The sequence below is a fragment of the Pleurodeles waltl genome, chromosome 7, assembly GCF_031143425.1.
Source record: "Pleurodeles waltl isolate 20211129_DDA chromosome 7, aPleWal1.hap1.20221129, whole genome shotgun sequence".
Taxonomy (NCBI): Eukaryota; Metazoa; Chordata; class Amphibia; order Caudata; family Salamandridae; genus Pleurodeles; species Pleurodeles waltl.
Window position 1 is genome coordinate 194,475,574 of NC_090446.1, and position 26,072 is coordinate 194,501,645.

The 26,072-nt window shown below is 41.9% G+C and overlaps 1 protein-coding gene across 3 annotated transcripts in view; it reads right to left on the reverse strand.

Annotated features, from left to right (window-relative positions):
• HNF4A (hepatocyte nuclear factor 4 alpha) overlaps nt 1-26,072 on the reverse strand; it is a 558,778-nt gene that overhangs the window by 26,257 nt on the left and 506,449 nt on the right. For 2 of the 3 annotated variants that reach the window (XM_069243562.1, XM_069243561.1), the window contains 3 exons: nt 23,786-23,880; nt 6,995-7,113; nt 4,158-4,313 (listed from right to left, as the gene is read on the reverse strand). In XM_069243562.1, coding sequence (XP_069099663.1) covers nt 4,158-4,313; nt 6,995-7,113; nt 23,786-23,880 — 370 coding nt within the window. The remainder of the gene's footprint in view (nt 1-4,157; nt 4,314-6,994; nt 7,114-23,785; nt 23,881-26,072) is intronic. The other variant, XM_069243563.1, reaches the window with a different exon arrangement.

Below are 26,072 nucleotides of genomic sequence, written 5' to 3' on the forward strand. Positions count from 1 at the left end.
TATTACTTCCTGATATTTAATGCTCATCATTTATTGGCCAGCTATTAATGTAATCTCTACATACTATAAATCATAGAAACATTGACTACCAGGGAATTTACAAAGTTCATAATTTGTTAGGACATCCAGGAAAGAACAGATTTACTAGTTGTTTGACTTTTCACTTATCCTTCACTTCCCGGACAAATTGATGGTGATGCTTTAAGAAGATACCAGAGTGGCATTTCCCCTAAGATGCAGGAAACCTGCTAAATAGGATTAAGAAAAGTCAGGCTAAAAGTAAAATTCAGCAAAAGATGAAAAAAGGTAAACAAAAAAGTTTAAAAAAGTGATATAGAATGCTTTTCGATGTAGCTCCGTGATCAGAAAACACAAGTGTGAGAGTACACCACTTGAAAAAGGCAGAATTAATGAGGCAAACAAGTTGTATGAGCTTGAACTTTAAAGAGTTTCAAATCAAATAGGCAAGGATAGAAAGTGACAAATCTAGCATCATCTAGCTTGCATCAGGGGATTCGTAGGACAGAAAAGATACTATATAGGGAAACACAAGTTTGCAAATCGAGGATGAAGTGGTATTTTAATAGAGCTACAGTTCCTAACTACTATAGTATGATTAAGAAAAAGTAAGATTTACCCAGACAGAATTGCAAATTAAAACTTGGAATATGACATGCTGAGAAGCCTCTTGAATATGAAAGACAACCTAGCCAAGAATATTGTACAATGTCCTTGTATTGCAAGCAAAAACACTTTGCATATTTCAAAGTGAGCCACGGGACATACAAAATTATGCACCAACTCACTACTAAGAAATTCAAGAAGTACTTTTTAGAGGATTTTTTAATTAAAACAATAAATTCGAAAGCTGACTCAAGCAGGAGCAGAACAAAAGTCAAATTAAAAGGCAGATGCAAAAGGCCTTAATATCAACAATATCTAATTCACCATCATACCATTAGGTATTGGAAGAATGTGGTGAAAGGATTGAATCCAAAATAGTGAAAGGAGGTTTTAACGTAAATCAAAAGTCAGAATTGATCAAAATCACAATACACTTACTTCCAGAGTACTTGACCAAGGCTAATGAGTAAATGAAGCTAATTGTTAACTTGCTTTACATAATATATGGTTTTGATACGAAAATGTCCAGATTTGAATTAAAATGGTGTCAGATTTGGAAGTTATTGTTATTCTGTATTCCTGGTGAAAGGCTTTTTGAACATCACATAGATGGATATTGGAAAGAGAAATATTAAAATATTAAAATATTAACGGCTTCATTTAGAGTTTGGAGGTAACTGAAAGTCGTGCAATTTCTGGAAGAAACTTTAAACATGCAGTACAATCTACCACTGGATAGTTGGAGATTTGTCCAGAAAATTTACGATTTTCAGTTGCGTCCAACTTCAAGGTAAAACCTTCGAATTAAAGTATAATCTTAGGGAAAAATAAACTGCATACAAGCAGCCCCTTCGAGATATTGATGGGGAAACGATAAAGGCTGTCTTAGCCAGTGGATTTACTTCCTACATGAGGGCCAAAATTGGTAAATAGTGAGGTAAAAAGGACCAATTGACTCCAGAATTTAAAACGTGGGTTGACAATTTACAGTTGTCAAAAGCAAAGAGGAATTGGTTGTTAAGAAAGTAACATGTTTTCATGGGAAGAGCAATTGAACCTTGACAAGAAACAGCGATGGGCCAACAAACCTGGAAAAATATTGCCCAGTGTAGACTGCAGGAACAATACGATACATAACAATATTGCAGAGCAGAATAATCAAGAAATGACTGAGGAAATTATAAAGGTTAGCAAAAAGTTTTAACCATCTTTGTACATGTTCTTCTTTTCATCTCACAAATCATTTTAACCCCTTAGCTGCTGAGCCTTCCCCCCGTGGTGTGTTAATTTTTTACACCCCTGGGGGGCGCGATCTGGCACTATCGTGCCTCTGGGGGGTAAACCCACCTTTAAGAAAAAGAATTTGCCCCCGGGGGTGGGGGGAGTGACCCGTTTGCCGAGGGGGCAGACCCCCCCTAAAGTGAAATCCCTGGTGACTACTAGGAGTTTTGTGGCCCTCGATTGCAGCTGTGCTGCGATGGCCAGGAAACCGGTTCAGTAAGGCCTTGTTTGAAAGAGGAGAATCTCCCCTTTCAATCGAGGCCTTACTGAACATCCGGAAGGCCGGTTAGGCCTGTTTTCCTCACCGGAGAAGAAAAGAAATGGTGGAGAAAACAAACAATGGCGTCAGCACACCTCCCAGGGCGCTGACGTCACAAAGGGGCGGGGGGGAGACAGAAGATCTTCTGTGTCTCCCGGGGGTTTTTAAACCACCCTCCCTGGTGTCGGCCACTAGTAGAGACCCGCACCAGGTGACCCGCACCAGGGAGGTGGCCGACGCCCGCACTGTAGAGGTTAAATGATTTCCAAAGCTACAAATTCAACGGAGGTTGCTGGGTTGATAGATTTAATTTGCTGTGATCATGCTAGCTACAAAGAAATAGAATGTTGCAGTCTGTCAGGTAAACACAGATCCGGGGCTGTATTATGTACACTGGGTCTCAGTGGACATGTGTGCCCGCTTTATGCGTCCCTGGGTCACGTTTGTATGACATAAGGAGATGCAGACGCTCGTGCTGCCCCTGTCTGTGAAACAGGGATGCTCCACAAGTTGTTCAGATGCTACCTGAATGGGTCGGTCCCACATTTGGGGGGGGGACATGAGCCATGCAAATGAGAGAAACAGTTTGTCTCTGCACCTGCGCCATATTATAGAGACAGGCGCAGATGCAAAGAGGAAATCAGGAGGTTTATTGACTGTGCTCTACAAAGTGTACCTGCCTCCAGCGTGCCTTTCTGGAATGGCAAAAGAGTGTCCCATAGACCCCAAGAAATTCCACTGCAAGCGGGTGCAGTCACTCACAGCACCTGCCTACAAGCGAATATCTGTTCGCCCTGAAAGTACTTTCTAGCTGCTGCTTGCACAGTGGAATGCGGACTGGTGGCTTCAGTATGCTGGCCTGTCTTTCACTAATTCATTTCCCTCAGGGCATTTCGAGTTCACAGTGGCCCTGGTGGCAGTGCATTATCAGTAATTGGCTAAACTGCCTTGTTTGTGTCTGGTGCACCTACTTAAAGGAGTCCCGCAGTGCAAACAGGGTCAGTGTGCTCTTATTGTAATATGGGGTCACATGACAGGGAGCACATCAGAGTGCAGATTTACAAGCCCCTAGTGCCACCAGAGTGATACTTTTTGTGATGCTCTGGTGGCACTGTGCCTGCACCATATTTAAACTTTTTGTGGCTTAACACTGCCTTGTAAATATGGGCCCCCAGATGCAGTTTTCTACAGCAGAGAGGTGTGCAATGGGTGTTGCTGTTGGCGTACCCACACAACACCCATTGCTTTTTGACACTGCCCCAGATTTACAAGGAAACGTAAATCTGAGGCAGCGCCAAAAACTAATGCCATCCCATGGGTGGCGTTAGCATGGTGCAACAAGGAGAAATATTTTAGTTCCCCTCGTTTTTGCTTTTTCTATGTGTGCTGCATTCTACAAAAGGCAATTAATGATTGTCTATGAGCAGGAAGATGTCCTTTACTGCACATAAACAATCATTAACTAATGACAATGTCCTACTTTTATGTGTGCTGCGTGCTGCAACACACATAGGAGTAGCAAATCGCCATTATTGATTGTTCATGTGCACAAAGGGACACCTTCCTGCACATAGACAAATCATCCCTGCAACACAGGCACCCTTGCACTATGGTGCTAAGCAGCTAAATTTAGCTCCAGCACTAGGGGAAACAGGAGTGTGCCGTATTTTTGTAAATACTGCAAATTTTCTGAATTTCTGAAGTGACGCAGTGTGGGACTGCCAATTTTGGCGCAGTGATGCGCTGCGCCAATTCCTTGTAAATATGCTCCTAGGTCTTTTGGTGGACATGCTTTGTGGAAAATACACTATAAATGAATAGATGAATGATTGCTATACGCTTCAGGCAAAGTTGTTTTGGTAGAAGTATTTTTTATGAGAACTAAATAACTGCATGCTCAGTATATTTTGCTCTATAAAAATGCACACATTTTAGTTACTTCAATTGTTTTCACATGATTGATTACTATTCCTTTAAATGTGAAATTACCAACCTGGTCATCCAGGGGCAGCTCACAAAATGCTGGAATATATTTAGCCCACTCCACTAGGACCAGCAGCTGTTGTTTCATAGACTCACAGACATCTGTAATATTTGCAATCTTTTTTGCTCGTATGTCTCCATTTATTACAGACATAGGCGTCGTTATCTGCATAATGGGAGAAATTAAATACAGTCATAATCATGTTAAAAGTGACAAATATTAATACAGGCATCCATTTCGCATGAGACTCAAAGACGTTCCTGACGAGTCCCCTGATGCAGGCGTCTATCTCTAGAGGACATTGTAGATGGTGTGTGATAAAGATGGGTCGCTTTCACCCCTAGGACAAGGAAACACACTGCTGGGTTGCTACAGTGACGTCATCATGCTTCTTGACACTGTCTGATAGTCAAGGGGGACTAGGAAGCCTGCACCATAGGATGTCTGATTCTGTTTCTTTTATTTTTAGTGATGCTTCATTAATATGCCTGGATGATCCAATGGCACTATTCTGAGATTAAGCACAGGTCAGTTTTCTACAATGTCTTTGAATATTTTAGCAACACCTGCTATACTGTATCTCTTTCAGGAAACTATGGGGGTCATTCCAACCCTGGCGGTCATGGACCGCCAGGGCCGGGGTTGGAGGAAGCACCGCCAACAGGCTGGCGGTGCTTCCGTGGGCATTCTGACCGCGGCTGTACAGCCGCGGTCAGATACGGGAAACCGGCGGTGTCCCGCTGGTTTCCCGCTGCCCCAGGGAATCCTTCACGGTGTCGCTGCTTGCAGCGCCGCCATGGGGATTCCGACCCCCTTACCGCCATCCTGTTCCTGGCGGTTTTCACAGCCAGGAACAGGATGGCGGTAACGGGTGTCATGGGGCCCCTGGGGGCCCCACAAAGATTTTCAGTGTCTGCCTAGCAGACACTGAAAATCGCGACGGGTGCAACTGCACCCGTCGCACCCTTTCCACTCCGCCGGCTCCATTTGGAGCCGGCATCCTTGTGGAAGGGGGTTTCCCGCTGGGCCAGCGGGCGGCCTTCTGGCGGTCGCCCGCCGGCCCAGCGGGAAACTCAGAATTACTGCGGCGGTCTTTTGACCGCGCAGCGGTATTCTGTCGGGGGAACTTCAGCGGATGACCCCCTATGCTTAAAGTTGCATCACTCACAAGCATTATTTTTCAAGTTGACTTTTGACTAAAGATATTGTATTATGAATACTGTGCTCAGAATCTCTTGCCACTGAGTGACAGACAAGGGTGTTCAGTTTGGTTTTATCAATTATATTCTAATGTATATGAACTTATGATCATGATCTTGGCACGAACAGTTAAAAGATATTTTATTCGTTCACAGATTTTTTTTAGAAGTTATTAGTACTACCCAATGTATTCTTTGGTATGTTTCTATTTGTAAAAGCATGATATGTGACACATCAATTATGTGGGCATGATCACCAGGTTGGATTAATGGCGAAATGATGTGTAAAAATTACAAACTGTTATACATATATTTTAAATAAATGATTTTCATTATTTTAAATTAACATTACATTGATTTTTTAATTAAAAAAGGATTATTATAATATGTTATCATACAATAATGTTTTATTTATTTATATTAACATTAATTCAAAGTTTTATATATATATATATCTATATATATATAAAATTAAACAGTAAAAATGAATAATTTGTTTTACAATTTTTTCCTATGAGCTTCTATTTTAGATCCCGGCCTCCATTACTTTCTATGGGACAGTGTTGCATTAGCAGTAGTTGGCAATGTCTGGTGCTAGCCTTACTCCATGTCTGAGCTGGAGTATATTAACTTTTGTTTTGGGTACTTTTTGGCTGTAGTAACTTGAGAAGTGCGGTTTATGAATAACAATGGGTATACTGTTTAGTGGGCGGTTGCTTTCCCTCCCAAATACCTAATCATTTCTCACCAAACCCCTCCCATTTATAGTATACATTCCCCATGTTCCAACTACTCCCATGGTTCCACCCACATTTACTAAGTATTAAATGTTCATGTGTGAGCATCTCCCTAGAGAACATAAAGGTGAGACTGGTGGTGATTTCCACCTGTCTGTTTATAAATTACATTTTGAAGTAGGTAGTAGTACTACTTTACATGAAACAAAATGTAGTCTGTGAAAGATGCCCTCAATATTCTGGTACAATACTACCTAAGATCAGGCAGTATCTTTGTATTTTGCACCTTTTATCAGTGGCAGTATTTCTTGCTAAATATCGCTCAATGGAGAGATACCATAGTTCAACTTGGCTAGTACTCTGTCTTGCAATATGGGACACATATTATACTTAGATGAATATTTTTGGGTTTCTTTGCAGATAGATTTGGGAAGTCAAATTGGGACAATGACTACTTCTGCAAGAACGGACATTCAGTTCTGTAAGTGGAAGCTGAAGGCAGATAAAGACAATAGTGGCACCCCATTGTTTAAAAATTCAGCTTCAAAAGGTGAATAGAAGTCCTTTTCGATTAGATCCATTAAGTCTACTAGATGGTTAAAACCCCATTTAAAGGCGATCTTGAGATACATTGAAAATGCTGTTTGAAAGGTTTACTGGTATAGCTCAGTAGGAAGTGAATATGAGGATTTAAATGACATTCAATCACATTTCATCACTCTATGGCACTCTCATACATTTTGTGCTAGTTAAATATGGATTGAGACAAAACATTTCTCAGATAATTAAAGTTTCAATGTAGTCTGCTGCTTGTGAGCTTATCACATGTAGGACCTGGCTAGTGTTATAACCAGTATGGAACATATATTAGCACGCTGTGTCAGTATAGTATTAGTGGCATAAAATATACCTGTTGTGAAAGGACTTCTGCTTGAATTAGTGCATTGATTGAAGGCAGACTGCTATCTTCATAACTTGACCTTCTAGTGCTTATTCTGTCTCGCTCGTTCTGTACGGCTGCAAGAAGTACTTCAGTTCAATAAAATGAATCCCATTAATTTATAAACATGAATTCTTCAGATACTTATCTCATGACATGCATAAAATTCGCAAACATACACAATAACATATTAACCCTACTTTTCAATTTAGTCTTGCAGCTGCATTTAGAAGGATGGCAAAAACACCTTGATGTAGGACATGGGGCCAGATGTAGGTACTTTGCAAATTGCGACTTGCAATTTGCGAGTCCGAGCGACTCGCAAATTGCAACTCGCAATTTGCAATGCAGAACGGTGTCTCAGACACCGTCTGCGAGTTGCTATGGGGTCGCAAAGACCCACCTCATTAATATTAATGAGGTGGGTCGCAAATTGCGGCCCCATAGCGACTATGGGCACTCACTGACATGGAGCCCTGCTGTAGTCAGCAGACCTCCATGTCTGTGACTGCTTGTAAATAAAGCAGTTTTTTTTTCAAGTGTAGCCCGTTTTCCTTCAAGGAAAACGAGCTGCACTTAAAAAAAAATCCGAAACCTTTTGTTTCGGAATTTTTTCAGGGCAGGTAGTGGTCCCTTGGACCACTACCTGCCCTGAAAAAATAATATGGGGTCCAGTCACAAAGGGGAAGGGGTCCCATGGGGACCCCTTCCCGTTTGCGAGTGGGTTACCATCCACTTCAAGTGGATGGTAACTGCGACTCCATTTGCGACCGCGTATGCGGTCGCAAATGGAGTTGCATACCACTGCGACTCGCAAATAGGAAGGGAACACCCCTTCCTATTTGCGACTCTGAAATGCATTTTGCGAGTCGGTCCCGACTCGCAAAATGCATTTCTGCATAGCAAACTCAGGTTTGCGACCCGCAAACGGCGTTTTTTGCCATTTGCGACTCGCAAACCATTTGCTACATCTGGCCCATGGTCCCATATTCAGATATTTCTATGGGTAAGGTCTTTAAACATTATGACACATGAATAAAGCTTGTCTCAATGGGTAAGCAAGATTGTGTTAATGTTTTATGAAGAGCTAAATGTTCGTTTTTTAAAGCAGCCACCTTTGGTTGGTCTCCCTTATTCTGGCCTTGCCTAGTCAAAGAACTTAAAATAGCTCCTTGTTTCTATCTAGTCACTCAGTATACTGAGTGGCCTTTTCACCTTGCACCTCATAACAGCTTTCAGAGAAATAGACTACTGTTTGGCTTCTGCCCTCAGCAGCACAGCAACTGTAGCACTGATAAGTATAGGCCATGTTTATTGAAATATCTTAGAAGACAACCTTTACTCTGATGAACAGTTATACAGACATTTAAAAGGCCTCAACCCTCTGTTTCTTCATTTGGGAAACATAATTCTATCCTTCTATCCTCTAATATATTTCTCCCATCACCCCAGATCTTAATTTTCTGACCTCTCTCTTGAGGGGTCTGCAGGATTGGATTCTTGTCTCCAAACCCCTTCTTTTGTTTGACCTCTTCCCCTTTGATGAACTCCCTCTGCCTGATCTTACTTTCAATAAATTATGAATCTGTCATTAGTTGTGTCTTTCACTGTTCTTTGGAATTGGTTTTGGTTGTCCTATAGCGGTGTGATTATACTGCCCAGCTTTGGACTGGTCGTTGTACCACTCCAGAATTTTTCAATTCTCTGTTTCCGCAGGTGGGTGTGATATTGCAGAGAAGCATGGACAGAGATGACCCAGACACTCCCCCATTTGCCCAGTGCTAGCCGTGGCCTCCTGCAGTGTGGGATATTTGTCTTTGTCAAGGACACACTTAAATTCGTGTGATAAGGTTCAATGAAACTGACATAAACTAGTTTACCAGCATTCACCATCCACCTAACTTTGCCCTGTTTTCAGTGGTTGGATTTGTGTTCTGGACAGAATCACACTAATATGATTTTGCATTTGTAGCTAGATATAGAACTATCGTTTACATAGCTATTTTGGAAAACACCTTACACATGCTTAAAAAAAGATTCTAGCCAGCAACATAGCACACTGTGGTAAAGCTGGCAGTATTATCCCAAAACATGCATAATTTTTCAGATTTTTATAGAATTACACCTAAAATGGCACATTTACTAATGCATTGTGAAGGTGTAATTGTGTGATTTTGAATATATTAACAAAGTGATTAGCATTTTGTGATATGTTACACCTGCTGAAACCAGACTCCAGGGCAGTACAGTTCCCATTATAGGGCTGCCATAATAGTGGTGTTGGGACATTTGAGCAGAGATAAATTAATATATAATGGTCAGCCTTACATCAAAATGCTTCCTACAATCCTGGTGGGGGTTCGGGTACTGATGCTGTATAGTCAGTTTTGAAAAACAAGTGCATTTGCAGTAAAAGAGTAACTTGTGGTATAAAGTTCCATACAACGTGAATTTTGTGTGTCTGCAACAGTTCTTCCATTGCTGTGCAACTGCAATGACATGAATACCTTTTCAGGAAAATTACTTAAGCGTCATTTACTCAAAATATACAAGAGTGTACAAGCAAACTTGAGTGTTGACTTTAACATTTAAAACAAATTCACACTTTTTCGTGCTCATCTATAAGTGAAATTGTTGGGACGTAACTTCCCCTGCATGGCTCTACGCAACATGCAGTTTTTCTATAACTTTTTTTCTGTTTAGTCTCTATGGGCCTCATTTACGAGGCCCTAGTGGCACAATGCAGCACCGGAGAGTCCGTTTTTTTTTTTAACGTTCCGGTGGCACAGTGTGCCATCCCATATTTACAAGGCCACGCAAAGCCACCCTGCGTGGCTCTTCATGGCCTTATGAATACGGACCCATTTATATTCTGATATATTCTTAGTGTTTTATATAGTGCACAGCTATCCTTAGAGGCCTCCAGGTGGTTAGAACAAGAGCACGCCCGCAGAAATTTGACAGTAAAACTTACTGATATAGGTGAGTGTTCAGGAGTTTTCTGAAGGCCAACTCTGGCTGAACTTGTTTTAATCTAAAAGGGAGATAATTCCACAGCTTGGTGGTCAGAAAAGCAAAAGAACACCCACCACTCCTGGTCCTGTTGACTTTGGGATGCCTAATAACAGAGAGTTTTCAGAACATAAGGATCTTATTGGAGTATACGGCAGAAGCAATTTATGGATGAATCAAGAACCTCTGCCCTCTATAGCCCGGTGAGCAATGCATAGTACCTTGAATTGAATCTGTCTCTGTATTGGGAGCCAATGTAGCGATATCAGCACTGGGGCTGCTGAGTGGAATCTCATAATATTAACAAGTGACTGGGCTGCCGCATTTTGAATAACCTGTAAGCGCAAAATATAGTTGGGGCTTCCCAAGAATAAGGCATTGCCGTAGTCCAACCGGGAAATAATCAGACTCTGAGTAACTATCCTCTTCAATACGGCCGTAGCCATTGCAATGTTTTCCTTAATGTCCATAGTAGCCCAAAACAAGATAAAGCCAGCTTACTAATTTGGGTTTCCATGGTAAGCTTATTGTCAAGCCAAAAGCCCAGGCTCTTGTTGCGGAGGGAGCTGAGTGCTCACGAGATACTGTGGCCAGAGCACCTCTCCCCAAGAGGAAGCATTGTTGCCCACCACAAGAACTTCTGTCTTGTCCCCATTAAGTTTTAGATTGCTGACTGACATCCATTCCATGACTTCCTACAAGCAGGCATTTAATTCTAGAGAGGCCTGCTGAGATTTCGGGGTGAGAGACCAACTCTAGACCATGTGACCTAAACAATTCTTTCAAGTGGTTAAACAACGTTGGACTTAATGAGGAGCCTGAGAAACCCCCCATGCTGTCTGGAAACTAGTTGAAAAGAAGGTTTCTTCATATACCTGAAAACTCATATTGTTAAGAAAATCCCGAATACACTTAAGGGATGGGCCTTTGGTGCCAATCATTTCTAGTCTCTGAATCAAGATAGTATGAGCAACAGTATCAAACACAGCGCTGAGGTCTAGCATAATCAGCGCTGCAGAACCCCCAATCAAAATAGTCCTCAGTGGCAGCTAGGAGAGCAGTTTCAGTTCTATTCCCTGGTCTAAAACTTGTTTAACTTGGATGGAGAATAGAATGATTCTCTCAGAAAGTTAGTTCTCTGGTATGCACATGTTTCTCCAAACTTTTGCTAGACATCGGAAGCAGATAGATTGGTCTATAGTTCTCCACTTTAAATGTGTCCTGACTTGATTTTTTTCAATAAAGGTTTCACCACAGCATTCTTCCATATTGCAGAAATGCTACTATATGCTAAAGACCTATTTAAAATATCCGTCAGGCAGAATGATTTTGCTAGCCTTTAATAGGATGAAGGGGAGATAGATTTTATTGATTTTAAAATCCTTTCCGTATCCTCTATATTCAAAAATTTAAAAGTTGACCGATAAGTTCCTTGTGATAAACCCTCAGTTAAAATAGTACCAGATAGAGTATTCCTCAGTAGAGAGTCAAAAATATTTACTGCTTTGTTAGTGAAAGCCATGGCATACATGTTAAAACTTTCCAATGAAGGTGGCAGGAACTCTGTAAGAATAGGAGCTGTCATTAATTTGTTACATGTTCTATAAAGCTCACTAACCGTGCAGCTTGCGGTTTCAATTTGAGTGCTAAAGTATGATGTTATGGCCCTCCCTATCATTTGATGATATTATTTAACTGCCCGTCCATAGATGTTTTTATTAATCGGATCATGGCTCTTCCTCCATTTCAGGTATAACACTGCATAAAATGGGCATTCCATCGTTGTTACTTGGGGTGTTTCCATGCAACACCCATGGAATCTGACAGATTCTGACGCATTTCCAGATTTACAAGTCTGGGAATGTGTCAGATTCCTATGCGACCGCAAGGGTGGCAGAAGAGTAACACAACGAGGTGAAATATCTTCATTTCTACCCGTTTCTTCCTCTTTCTATGTGTGTTGCATTCTGCAGCACACATAGAAAGAGGAAAACACCTTTTGTGTTACATCCCCACAATTCAGGCACCTTTTGCACCATGGTGCGAGAGTGTCTGCATTGGCGATAGGCAGCAGTTTGTGCTACAGCACAGGGGGGAGGAAAGAAATGCAACGTACAAATGCATTTCTGTCCTTTTCCGGTGGTGCAGGACAGAGCAGCAAAGGAGTTGCTGCACTGTCCTGTGCCACGGGCCTTGTAAATGAGGCCCTATGTTTTTCATTTTGCTCCTTGTGAGCCCCCCAATAATGTGAGCTCACTAAAGGGACTCCCTAAAATAGACTGAAAACCCAAATCAGTTCCATAATGTTGAGGGGGCTTACAATGTACTTAAACTTTTTAAAGAATCTGAGTGTTAAAATTGTATTCCACTGCCCTTGACACCTCTTCTGTTAGATCAGAGTCAAAGACATTCAGAAAGCTTGATCTCCAAGCTCTGTACCTTCTAGTCACCGTCTAAAGAGGTGATAAATGGAAAACACAGTTCTGCACTAGCTTGATGCACTTCAAATATCGGGTCATGCTTTTCAGTCTGCGAACCCCTGACCAAATGTAGATATGTCCGGTGGAGAATGCTCAACAGGTGGTGCATCTCAAACTATGGCCGAGGTGGAGCAGTCAGAAATATCGATAAAGGAGCCAGACAAAAAGAAGACATTGTTTTGTAATATCCCTTGTGCTGACATCCTTGTAATTTTGACATCTGTCTTGGTCAGGTAGACTCAGCATTTCTCCCATCGAATCTAGCAATTAACTGTAGCCTGGAAATTAGGTCTTTGTCTCAGCATGATAAACCTTTAGCAGTGGTAACACATTTATTTACAGTGTTTAGAGACAACAAAATCTATGGAACGGCATCCTGTATAAAGAACAGGTCATTGTCATGTTAGTGACCACTGCCTAGCCCACCTTCATTTCAAACTTATGGCTGGGTGCACCATTGTTCCCTTTTTAGGTCTTGCCTTTGACAACATGTACACTGCTTGCACTCTTGCTTGCAAGAGATTTTATACAAGAGGTTTGCAGAACATTCTTAGCTTACCATTGGCTGCCTTTATTGTCACTCTTAATTGGTGTCTTCTAATTGGCCACTGCATGCTAGCTTCACTTCCTCTTCTTTTGGTACTGATTCCTTTGGCTTGATTTCTGTCCTTCCGCTGATTGCTCTATATTTGAGGTACTACTTTTAATTTGTCCTCTTTCCTTTCGTCCTAGATTAACCTCTTTCCATTTGTAGCTATGTTCTACTATGCCACACACACTTTAAAGAAGACCTTTTCATCTTTGAAATGGTTGTGTATTCTGACAACAGATGTTATCTACTTTTTTTGTGACAACAGATGTTATTACCTTCTGTATGTATTTTCACTAAGACATGCACATTGGTGCAATTTCTTTTTTATGTGATATGATTTTTGCCAAATTACATTTTGTTTTCTTTTTCATGCATGGAGGGTATAACTAATTTGCTCAGAATCACAGGGCTGCTGTGCAAAGACTTAACAATCAATGGCAAAACCAAGAGGTCTTGCCTTTGAGATTATTTTCTTTTGCCATTGCATCTTGTTCCTGTTGTAAAGCATGGGCAGTGCCGACTAATGAAAGGCGCCTTAGTGCTGGCTGCTTCATAGCATTTTGTTAATTAGTTTTAGCCACACTCCAAAACATATACTCTGCCGTATAGCGTGGCTTCATATCATTGCCAAAGTAAATGCGGGGCTAGCTTCACCACACATCTACACTCACCTAGACAGAGCCTGGATACCCTCACGGGTGTCAAGCAGCGTTCTATAAATCAATGGCGAGACCTATTGGCTTTGGGATTCCTTGTTCTGAAATGTCAGCATATTGCTGTCCCTAGTGAGTTCAAAAATGTTAACGGGACCATCAATAATCGTTGCCAGGGCAACGAGCGTGGTTGAAAGTGTCTGCCAGAAGATTTGCTGATACCTGGGTGTATTAGCGAGTACTTAGCTCTAAACCACGCCTTGCATGTAGTAAAGACTCGGTTTATACCTCTATTGATAAAATGCTCCTTCTGCTAGATTAGGGGAATGACTAAGCTTTCCTCAAATTAAAAGCTTGCATTCAGCTGCTGTAAATGGAGGCCCCAAGGTTGTGCTGTTTGTTATCAGTGGGGTGGGGGCGGGACAGGGGGAGTTGAGTTTAGTCACGGAATGGTGTTTTTTTAAATGTTTGCTCAGTATTACCTGGTCATAGCCCTAACGTAGCTTCTATTGAATATTAACAGACATCAGGGCCTGTCTGACAGAACACGGACATGTCTAAAGAGGAGTCCTCGTGCCTGTCAAAGCAGGCTTTCTTTTTACAGACACGTTTTGTTTCCGGTAATTAGTTGTGGTGAATGAAACATCATTTTAAGACGATGCTTTACAAGGATGACATCACTTCTATTAAGAGAAAAAATAGTCTATTAAGTTTGAAATGAGTGCCAAATGACCAACGCGAAAAAAACTACCAACTTTTCCCTCTAGAAAAATCGGTATTTTTTTTTATTTTAATATCCATCATAATTCATTATCTAAGCTATTTATTGAGGTTTTCGCAATCGGGGTTCAATGCTAGCTTCAGCTATTGCAGGTGCATCGACCAATGAAGAAGCATTGCAACAACGCATGCCCGTGCACATATTCAACTCTATCGGTGGGTGATGGGAACAGCAGCTTGGAGCAGAAGGGTGACTCAGCCCAACTGGGGCGCTAGAGCCAAAATAAAAGCGCCCCAAGAAGAAGGAGGCGAGGATGCTGCATGTACCTGCACTGGCTAATGTGCTGCTTGCCCTTGGTACGGCCATCAGTGAACAGGAGCTGCAAATCCAAGGGCATGCAGGTCACCTGGGCTATTGCACATTTTTTTCCTCCCCTGGAAAAATGCTTTTCCCTTTGGAGAAAGCATTTTCTTCGCACCCTGACCATATCTCAAGGTGATCCATTTTCCTGCTTACTTGGAAAAGTACTAATGCCCACCCTTGGTACAGTTTCTGTGTTGGAAAGCAGAATGAGAGGAGATGTGAATGCCCATAAATGTACATGGCTGCGAGTATTCGCAAACTTGCGAAGCTGCCCACACCTGCTCATTTCCTTCCCCCTTGAGTGTGACTTAGGGGTGTGAGGAGGTCCACGATTGTGGTGGAGGTCTCCGCACACGGAAATGGGTTTACACCTGCCAGGAATCTGTTTGTGACTTCTTGACAGTCATAAAATCAGGTAAGTTCAGTTGTAAACATATGTGTATTACCAAATTTACCTTTGTGAATAGGGTTCATTGTGTTTGAGGAACTATCAGTCATTTGTATCAATATTTTCTCTCTTCCAAGTCCTTTCCTTTTTTTTCTTGACAGTGTGTACCTCTCAGCTGTTGGTATGTGACATCCACCCAGGGGGATCCATCACCCACTCTCGTTAGTCACCCACACTGCTGTTAGCTGTAAATTGCTCTAATAACATATCTTTCTCACGACATTTAACCTGGTTTAAATAACCTTCTGGAGGCCGAGTACACTACACCAGCGTTCGAAAACCAGACCTGGCCATCGCCTCTATCCTCAAGAAACAAACATTCAACTAACCGAGCCGTTTCTACAGCACGCTGAGCGTGGGTTCACAGCTGGAAGACGAATGAGGCACGACAGAGAGCTAGTTGTGTACTTGAAAATATTTAGCCACTGAGTTCTGAATATGCAGATTAAAATTTAAAGCTAGCAGGTAATAAAGTCATACTTTGTTAAAAAGAAAATAGGGAGTCTCCAGCTAAAACTGAAAGTCTCACCAACCAAGCTGCTTCAAAAGTTTGAGAGATGAAAGAGTGTCCAATCGATACCTCCGACCTATCGTATAGCACAAAATACTCCCTGTGACCTCTTCTGTTGTTTTTAGGCAGAAAACACCAAATTACTCTGTTTACCTTCTGAATAGAACAATGTACACATTTCTCTGTCATTCTGTCACACAATGGATGTTAGTGGCTGACTCATTTCTCAACCTGAATTCCAGAAACATGTTAACGGTTTTCTTTATTTACCCCTCCCCTCTGCCAGATTCATCCGCCATCTCTTTCCCTTTCTCACTTTTATGTCCACCTCACTAATAAACCTTTATTTCTTTTTTAATTATTTGTATTTTTCTTATTTTATGATAACATGTCATGAATGGTTGCTGGACAATGTTTAAATTCCATGTGGGAATGGCCTTATTACTGATATAGGGAAAATAAACCACAACCATTAGTTTGCTTTTGAAAATACACATTTTCACATATATTTTCCATAAGCTTGAGATTCCATCTATATTATTTTGTATTAATTATTTTATTGATAATTTTATGAACTGATAAATAAAATCAAATACAGTGACACTCAAGGTCAGCTTATACATATATAGCGATATAAATGTTGATTCTGATACATATACCCATAACAAACAATACTGATGTAAAATATTTAAGAGAGGAGGAGGAGAAGGAGGATGAGAGAATAATAAAGAACTCTGCCGAGAAACAATCCTCACTCGGGGCTTTGTGATAGGGTAGAACTGAGATGGCATGTTCTATTTCCTCTTTGGATATCTCACACTGAAGCAACTGCCTGCCATCCCCTGAAGGCAAGTGAACACCATCCAGGAAGGTGTTTATCCGATCTGCTTCTCGAACAATTTCTGGGAAGTAGAGGGTCTTGTAGTAGGATGCAAATGCATCTGCAATTTCCTGACCAGTGCCATGTTTATGTTGTGACAGTTGTGTGCCCTGATTCTATGGAAGTGCGTGTGCTTTCCTTTTATTTGGTCTCTGAGTCACTGCAGTTTTCCTCCCACCAAGCTGTGACGTATAGTGATTTAGTATTTCTCTACATTTTAAAATGATGATTCTTGCCACTGTAGGAGCATCATGTTTATTGATTTATTTATGAGTTTTATAATGCTTTTCAGTTATTCAGCGCAACCGTACACAGGAGGAGAAAGTGCCTGATTACCTAAAGTGGAGCCTGTAGTTGATCATTCGTATTTCCGGCACCAGCGAGTCGGGACATTCCATTTAGATTCCGAGTCTAAATTGTTCAGTTTTCAGGAGTTCCTTGAACCTCATGTGATTAGTTTGGAAGGACTAAGGGCATCCAAGTTTGTCCTTGAATTCCCAGAAATCTGCCTCCATGCTGCATCAACTAGAACGATTGCTTGATCAAGCTAATGGCTAGGGAGTGCCGGTTTGGATGACAATCAAGGTGATGTCTGCTTGAGAGAGGACAGGGTGCCTTCCACTATTCTATTCTCACAGGGAGAGAGGTTGACCATTCATTGTGTGAAAGTATCTATGCAGCTCTGCTGGCTCTCATCCATCTTATCTTGAAAGATCTCCCTTGGCGGGAAGGGGGTAAGGGAAGACAATGGAATCCTGAAGTTCAGACTAATGTTAGCATTCTCAACACACAGATAAAATCAGATAAATAGGCCTCAATGTTTGGACAAAAGGTATAAAGACTATAGGCTACAGATAGGGAACTTCAGTTACAGTTTAGGTAAGAAGAGTGGTGATAGATGTGAAAAAGTTCATATGTCTATTAAGGTCAGTAGGGAAAAAACTTGATTGAGATCCCACTGCAGGCAGGTTCACCCCTGGGTCCCAATGGGCTCCACCAGTTGAAGGCAATAAATATGCCCCAACAGAGATCAATTAGTGCTACAACCTCTGTGCAAAAGCCATAAATAAACTGAAAAATGCATCTCCAGGCTGGTTCCAATCAGTCAGTCTCAAGCAATAATGGACACTTAGGGGGTTATTCTAACTTTGGAGGAGGTGTTAATCCGTCCCAAAAGTGACGGAAAAGTGACGGATTTACCACCAGCCGTATTACGAGTCCATTATATCCTATGGAACTCGTAATACGGCTGGTGGTATATCCGTCACTTTACCGTCACTTTTGGGACGGATTAACACTCCTCCAAAGTTAGAATAACCCCCTTTGTCCTTAATGATGTTTCCCAATGCCCTCATTTAATTAATTAATTAACTATTTCTAAGTTGCACACTTTGACACTAGGAGGTCCAGCACATAACCAATGTGTTACCAATTATGTATTATTTTTTATTGCATAAAGGGCATTGACTGACATTGAATGGCCCTATGAACAATGGTAAATTTAAAAGTGTAGATTTACTCATGTGTACATTTACTTTTCCAGTTGTAGAAACGTTACCACTTTTTGCTATTCCCCACTTCCGATTTGAAAGCTACTAAAAAGTGTGGACTTACGTGTCCTCACCACCTGAAACCAGGGGATGGTGTCACACTTACGGATGTAAAATTACTACTAGTAATTTTTCACACGTAGGTGGCGGTCCCCACCACCGAGGTGGAGCTTTCCCTCTTATAAAATATAGGCAAAAATAAAAACACTTTATTACATTTTTTTAATTTTTTTTTATGGAATATGTCTAAATAATCTCAAATATTTTTGATATATTTTTTAAAACCTTGAACAAATAAAAAATATATAAATGTTGAAGTACTCTTCAAAGTATATTAATTAATTTAAATATATAATTAATGTATACACAGTTATGTAAAGATGTCCTTTAAAATAACGGATCTACAGTAAAATGTGTATTTTTATTTAGTATATATTAAAGATCACTAAATGTTAAATATGCAATGAATGTGAAATAATTTGCATTTTTTACAAGATATTAAAAGTTACATGTATTTATACTTTTTTAAAAGTTTAAAAACCATGTATAGTAAAGTATCATGGATTTTTGTATTTATATATATGTATTAATCATTCATTCACATGTATATGTATTTACTAAAACTCAAACAAGGTAATTCATTTTAACATTACTTCCTAAGGAGTTTTATTTTAAGTTCATGCCTCCATTATATTCCATGGGAGGTTGTTGCAAATCCAGCAATTGGCCATGTGTGGTGCTTGACGTAGTCCAGGACTGAGCTGGAGTACATTTACTAGTGTTTTGGAACATTTTGCCTGTCATAACTATAAAAGTGCAGGTAGTCAATAGCAATGAGCTTACTCTTTGTGGGTGTGTTAGAAATTGAGTTTCTGGTTGGCTAAATTATCACACCTCAGCCAGGCAGAAACTCCACTCTAGTCAGGGCAAGTAAGTAAGTTACGTACCAAAGATAACCTGTGCTCGCCCCCTCATAGCTTGACACAGAGCAGTCAGGCTTATCCCCAGAGTCGATGTGTAAAGTGTTTGCACAACACACTCACACCAGTGACACAATAACTACACCACAAAAGGGAGACCACAAAAGGGGCATCACACAAGATTATATTAAAAGATTGTACAGAAACTTAGACCCAAAACAACATAAATTACAAATACTGTGCATATTATGCTAATGCTAAGATATTGTCCTGGGCAATGCAAGGTAAAAACACATATCTCATACAGTTGTGCATGTAATGCCAATACGTTTAGAGAAAACTAATGAGCCATCAGTTGTCCCCATGAGCACATAGGTCACAGCGCGCTTGCACTTCTACTAGACTTTGTGTGGTACTAAGGGTTTCCAATTTAGGACACAGTAGTAGATGTGCGCTGTTTATTGGTAATACACTAATCAGGAGTCTTCTTTTATAGGATGTATCCTTTCTGTCATGCCCTCACGGTATAGCCAAGGAAAGCTCCACAGTGACGAACTTCCACAGTGTGGGGCCAGAACCATGCCCACTAAGGTCAGTCCATATCAGGAGAAGTGGGGGGCGCGAAAGATCTGGTTTGGTCCCGTCCCTTTCTTTTCTAAAATGATTAGCTGCTCGTGAGCCCATAGTGTAGTCCTCACAACACCAACTCAGGGGCATGCAGGGGATCTCAGATGACTCCCTAGAGTCACCCGTGAAGGAGTGCAGGACGGCTTTGTTGTTCCCCGGGGCCCCTGATCACCCACCATACCCCTCGTGGCGGCAGGCCCATCCTCAGGCATGGTGTCTCTAGTCAGAGGCACTCCAATATAGTACTAGGAAAGGTTCCGGCAGTAATATCTGTGGCTTTTCCAGACGTGCAGGCATGCGTGAGGTCTCAAGCTCACAACGTGAAGGCATGTGCAGCGAGAAGAGGATGCGACTTTCCTCACCACACCAGAGCAGTTGACACAGCATGCTCCAACAGCATGCCACAGAGGGGGTCTGGAAGGGGAAGAGACACGGAGCACTCAGTGACTTGGCGTGCACTTAGGGGAAAACATATAAGCTCCTAGTGCCACCTTGTGCCATTAGCTAAATTGTTTTTTACACTAATGTGGCCCAACAAGGCCAAACTCCTTGTGCCACATTTACAAAGTGTTGCAATGCATGCATTGCGCCACTTTGTAATGCTTTGGGCTACATCATGCCTGCGCCAGGCACAATGTATGCAAAGGGGGGGCAAAAAAATGGCGCAAGGAAATCTAACAGATTTCCTTGCATCATTTTTTACTGCATTTTCAATGCCTGCTCACAGCAGGCGACAAAGGGGTGCTTCCAATATTTATAATGGGCCACTATGTACTCTGCAGGATTAGCACCAATATTTTGGTGCTACTGCAGAGTACATCAATAGCGTCATGAAAAATTATGCTTTGCCCCCTACCCTGTGCTATAGTGCGCCGTATATTAAATATGGAGCACACATGGTGGCGGTAGTGGGGCAGTAAAGGGAGCAAGAAAAGTGTAGCTGCACACATTGCAGCGCCACTATTTTTAAATATGCCCCTCAGTATCCAGCACAAGTCACAGGGGGACATGCCGGTCCCAAGAAATCACAAACCAGCACTTCTGTAGCCATCAAGAGCTGAGTAGGCCTACCCTGTACCGGCCTTTGTGGATGCCCCTTGGCCGGGGCAGATGGAAGAATCTTTTATTGCCCTGAGTTTCCCGTAGAGGCAAAGCAACAAGTCATTCAAGAGCACTGGTCACAGGGCAGGGAGCAGCAGACAGGTAGGCCAGCACAAAAGAGTCTTAATTGTGGGTGGCAGGCTGGCCAGCAGCCTAGCAGGCAGGCCAGCTCACAACAAGGTAAGTTGTTCAAATGACAGCTTCTCCTGGCATGACACCAGTGCGTTGGTGGGACAGGGTCGAGGAGCATCGGGCAGCAGGGCAACAAACAGAAAAGCAATCCAGTGAGTCATTTATGCAACCCAGCTAGAAGTAGGCAGCAGGGCAAAGCCAGGATAGCAGGCCAGATGAGTCCCTTGAGCAATGCAGCAGTCCTCCTGACAGAGGTTCAGCCCCAGTTCTAAAAGTGCTCTGAAAACATGGGGTCAGAGCTCCTGTTCTTATACTACAAAATATCTTTGATGTAGGGGTGACCTCAAAGGGACCCTTTCAAATGTACAATAAACCCCTTTCTACCATGACAAGTCAGCCCTGGCTCCATACATCAATAGAGGGTAAATCAGCCCTTTGTGAGAATGCATGACCCGACCTGTTGACATGTAAGTGTGAACGACCTTTCCCCTCTCTCAAACCAGGAAGACTATCAGTATGTAGATGAATGCACATGTGTCCCCTGTCGCACACAGCCCTTCCTGTGTTTTGGCTGTCTGGAAAGTATGCACCAAATGTAATTGCCACTCAGCTCTAGACGTGGATTGGAGTCAGCTGCACAGCACATAGTTATAAGCACAGAGAAAGCACAGCCCTCACAGTAGTGAAAAATTAAATAGGCTGTTTGTCACTACTAGGATATGCAAAACCTAAAGGTACATGTCCTACCTTTTAATTAAACAGCACCCTGCACATAGGGCTGCCTAGGGCCTACCTTAGGGGTGACATGGGGTAAAAGAAAGAGGAGTTTAGGCCTTGGCAAGTAGTTTGAAATGCCAACTCAAGGGTGCAGTAAAGTGCACTCACAGGCACTGTAGTGGCAGGCCTGAGACAGGTTTGAAAGGCTACTTATGTGGGTTGTGCAATCAGCACTGCAGGCCTACTAGCAGCATTTAATTTACAGGCCCTAGCTATATGGTATACCACTTTACATGGGACTCACAGGTAAATCAAATATACCAATCAGGTGTAAGCCAATCATCCCATGTTTTAGGGAAGAGAACACATGCACTTTAGCACTGGTTAGCAGTGGTAAAGTGCCCAGAGTCTGAAAGTCAACAAAAAGTTCAGACAAATATGAGGAGGAAGCCAAAATATTTGGGGTAACCCTGCAGAAAGGGCCAAGAGAAACAGGGTGTGTGTCCCACCCAAAACCCTTCTCAACCTTCCTTACCCCTCCTTATGCCTTCCTAAAACTCTCTTCCTACACATATGTTTTCATGTGGACCCTCCTGAGAGTTGATAACAACTTGTTAAGATTTCACTATGAATTGAAAGACCAACCTATCACTTTAGCCTTTTGTTCCACTTCCACCTCACTTTACAAGAAGGAGGCTGTCACCAATCTACTATGAATTTCACCGTAGCACACCCACTGAATATGTCACAGCCCCCCCTTACATATATAACAGTAAATATAAAAACTATCTGAATAATCAGATTGCACATTCGCAAGGCAGTTTTATTGCAAGCAGCAGTCAATAGATCACCAATGAAATATGTCGCCTGTGTCATATTTCAATGAAATTGGTTTTGTGAAGCCAAATTAGTTTTTGTTTTAGTATTAATATGGCTTGCAAAAAGTTAGATCCTGCCCCACCCCACATCTTAAGCCATTGTTCCTGCAAACTATCCACGGCATCATTCTACTTTCAAGTCACTGGGGTTTTACCAAATTGATTCCAACAGGGGCTATGACTTTTTACACCCTAAATTGCAGCAAATGCCAAACCTAAATTCTACCTGGTGGGCATTAAAAATGGGTCCTATCCAAAGGTGGGCATGCAAAACAGTCAAATCATGGATGGAAGTCATGCAGAAGCATTAAATTGCAACTGATTACTCAGAAAGGAGCAGCAAGAAATTTAGGGGCATAGTTATACTTTTTGATGCAAAACTACATTAACGCAGTTTTGCATCAAAAAGTTTAGCACCAGCCTGCGCCATATTTATGGAATGGCGCAAGTCGGTGCAAAGGGTGGACTAGCATAAAAAAAACACGTTGGCCCGGTAGGTGTGCGGTATGGGAGAAGGGGGTTTTACACCAAAAAATGAGTTGCCTCTAACCAGCCTAGCGTCATTTTCTGACGCAAAACGATCCATGCCACATGACTCCTGTCTTAAGAAAGACAGGAGTCATGCCCACCACCCCAATGGCCAGCACAGGGGACCAGTGTCCCCAGGGAATGGCCACTGCACCCTGTGCCTTGCAGGGCGCCCCAAGTTGGGCCCCTGATGGCACTTTAATAAAAAAAAAAATACTTATCTATACTTACTCTACTTACCTGGGATGGGGTCCCCCATCCTCCGGTGTCCACCTGGTGTGGTTGGGTGTGTTCCTGGGGCTTAAGGAGGGCACCTGTTGACCTATTCCATGATGTCTAACAGTGGAAATGGGTCCACAGGTCCCCTAACGCCTGGTCTGACCCAGGTGTTAAATAAGGGTGCAGAGCAAGCTTTGCACCATCTATGGAACTCGGCCTTTTGAGCAGTTTGCCTGCAATCCTAAGTCAGTACATTATCATTGTTGCACGAATAACAATTACAACTTGTAATGACGAGTTCCCGGCTAGTATTCATTTACACGCATTCTTTTAAAGAGGTTGTTGAACAACGATCTGAGAACACGTCCTGGCTTGTAAGATGGTGAAACTAAAACGAAGTAAAGATTGTTGCACGTAAAATATCCTCACCTTCTTTCTTCATGCCAGCTCGAAAGCATTTCTTTAGCCTGCAGTATCGACACTGGTTCCTCTTGTCTTTGTCTACAACACATTGTCTGTTAAACCTATAAAAAAGGGAAACAAAAAGTCAGGAAGGCTGCTTGTTTGCCAATAGATACTTTCAGATATTGACATTTTAAACACAACTATGATTATGTTTGAATTATTGTATTATATTAATGGTGGTATACAATGCTCACGCTGCCTTTTGGTCATCCCAGAGTGCTTTTCAGGCCAGGTGGGGGTCGGGATGGGGCAGGTTACAAATGATCATGTAAATCAGACGACCATTGCAGGCTTGTGAGATGCTTACCTGGTGGGGTTGCATGTTACAATATTGAGTAACAAAATGTGGGCCTGCGTAAACATTGATTGAAGGATATTGACAACTAATACATCATAAAGTTAAGTACGTGTATATTTACTGGTTTTAACTAGTAATGTATGTACCTTTTTTGGAAAAAAACATTGTCAAGGTACAGAGATGTGGAGTTAGGCACAGCAAATCTATATTTACCCATATAAACTTCCCTTCAGAGTTTTGGGTGAGGCAATATCCTGCACTAGATATGTTTTCACAATGATAGCCTGCACTTGAGATATCTTCAGGTAGATGTTCTGCACTCAGTGTTGTGGTAGAACAAACTTGGGGTAAAATCCATAGCTGGCTGTACAGGCTTCTTTAGGAATTTCAAAGGAGGACTCCGGGATGAAGGGATAGTGGTGAGGAATCCCACAGGGAGGAGCCTGGTATATGGGGACTTCAAAAACGTTCAGACCTTATTGGGAGGGTGAGGATGTGTTTTGGACAGCTGTCATGTACGTCGTACACGCCTGACATCGCACATACACCTTCCCACGACATGGACCAGTGCAGGGCACAATACCACAGCAGTGCATACCACCTGTGAATCCTTGCCACTGTTATGTTATTATTCATTAATACATACCCTTAGTAGTGCCAGAAAGAATAGTGATCTAAGTTTAAGAAACTCAGCAATACCTGAGTGGAAAAGGTGACAGCATACTGGTTGTATAATTGTAGCGAGGTGACTATGCTCTGCCCAATAACATCAATGCAGGTACACGCCTGGTTGCAGATACAGCTTGCCCAGTTTAGGCTGTTCCTACATTGCCCTGCCCACTAGCAGGAAGAGGGGCGCACTATGTCAGTGATTCTTAACCTGTGGTTGGGGGGGCACTGGGGGTCCGCAAAGCCGACTCACGGAGTCCGCGGTTGCTTACAAAATAAAATAATATTAACAGATTAAAAATGTATATATAGTAAAGAACCAAAAGGTATACTTGAACATTTTAAAACGTTCTGTAAATATAAAGGATTTTGAAATTGGAGGCCTCAGAAGGTAGAAAAGCACCAACTTTGACATTAAAAGATTGATTTCTTAAATTTACTTGTAAATGTAATAAAATATGCCATCATTTGTTTATTTATTTGATAAATTCTTGTGTCTGTATTTTTGTCTGTATTTATGTGGTTAAAATCATCAAAATTGCTTATGCAGGGGTCCCTGGCTTCCAATAATGACTCAGTGAGGGTCCTTAGATTCAAATATTGATTCAGTGGGGGTCCTCGGATTCCAGAAGTGATCAAATGGGGGCCCATAGAAGTCAAAAGGTAATAATCACTGCTCTATGAAGTTGTAGGTCCCACACAGAATTGCAGGCTATTCCTTCCTAATTCCACTTTGAGTGTTTTGGCTGACCTGGTATTTGTTTTGCCTAATAGATTCAGATCCTGAGCCACTTGGAGGGTGCACCCCATGTTTTATATGCTTGTTCTTCCTAGCAGAGTTCTAGAATCTGCTGGATTGGAGAACACTTAAAGTGTGCCCCCAACTAGTGCTTGTTGAGGATAGTAACTGATCCTCTTAAAGCAACGGGGAGACTAACAACTTGTGACAGCTGTCTATCAGTTGAAGGGGTCCAGGTCATTTTGACTGCAAATCATCTTACCTCCTAAACTGAAATGAGAAAGCATTTGGTTGATTCTCACTTCCTAGGTGGCGGTCTGCACGCTCAAAGCAGATATGCATATAAGGGTTCTGCTATATGTCTCTCAATATTAAAATATGAATTGCAAGGACAGTTTATGTTGCCAGGTGCCCAAATGTATTAGTTCAGGCCAGAGCAAAGTTTTGATGCATGGACAAGAAACTACAAGAGAGAGGGAAATGGACTGAATCTGGAAAGAGGAAGCAGGATTCTAGAAAAGAGGATTCCAGAAAAGATAAATGTT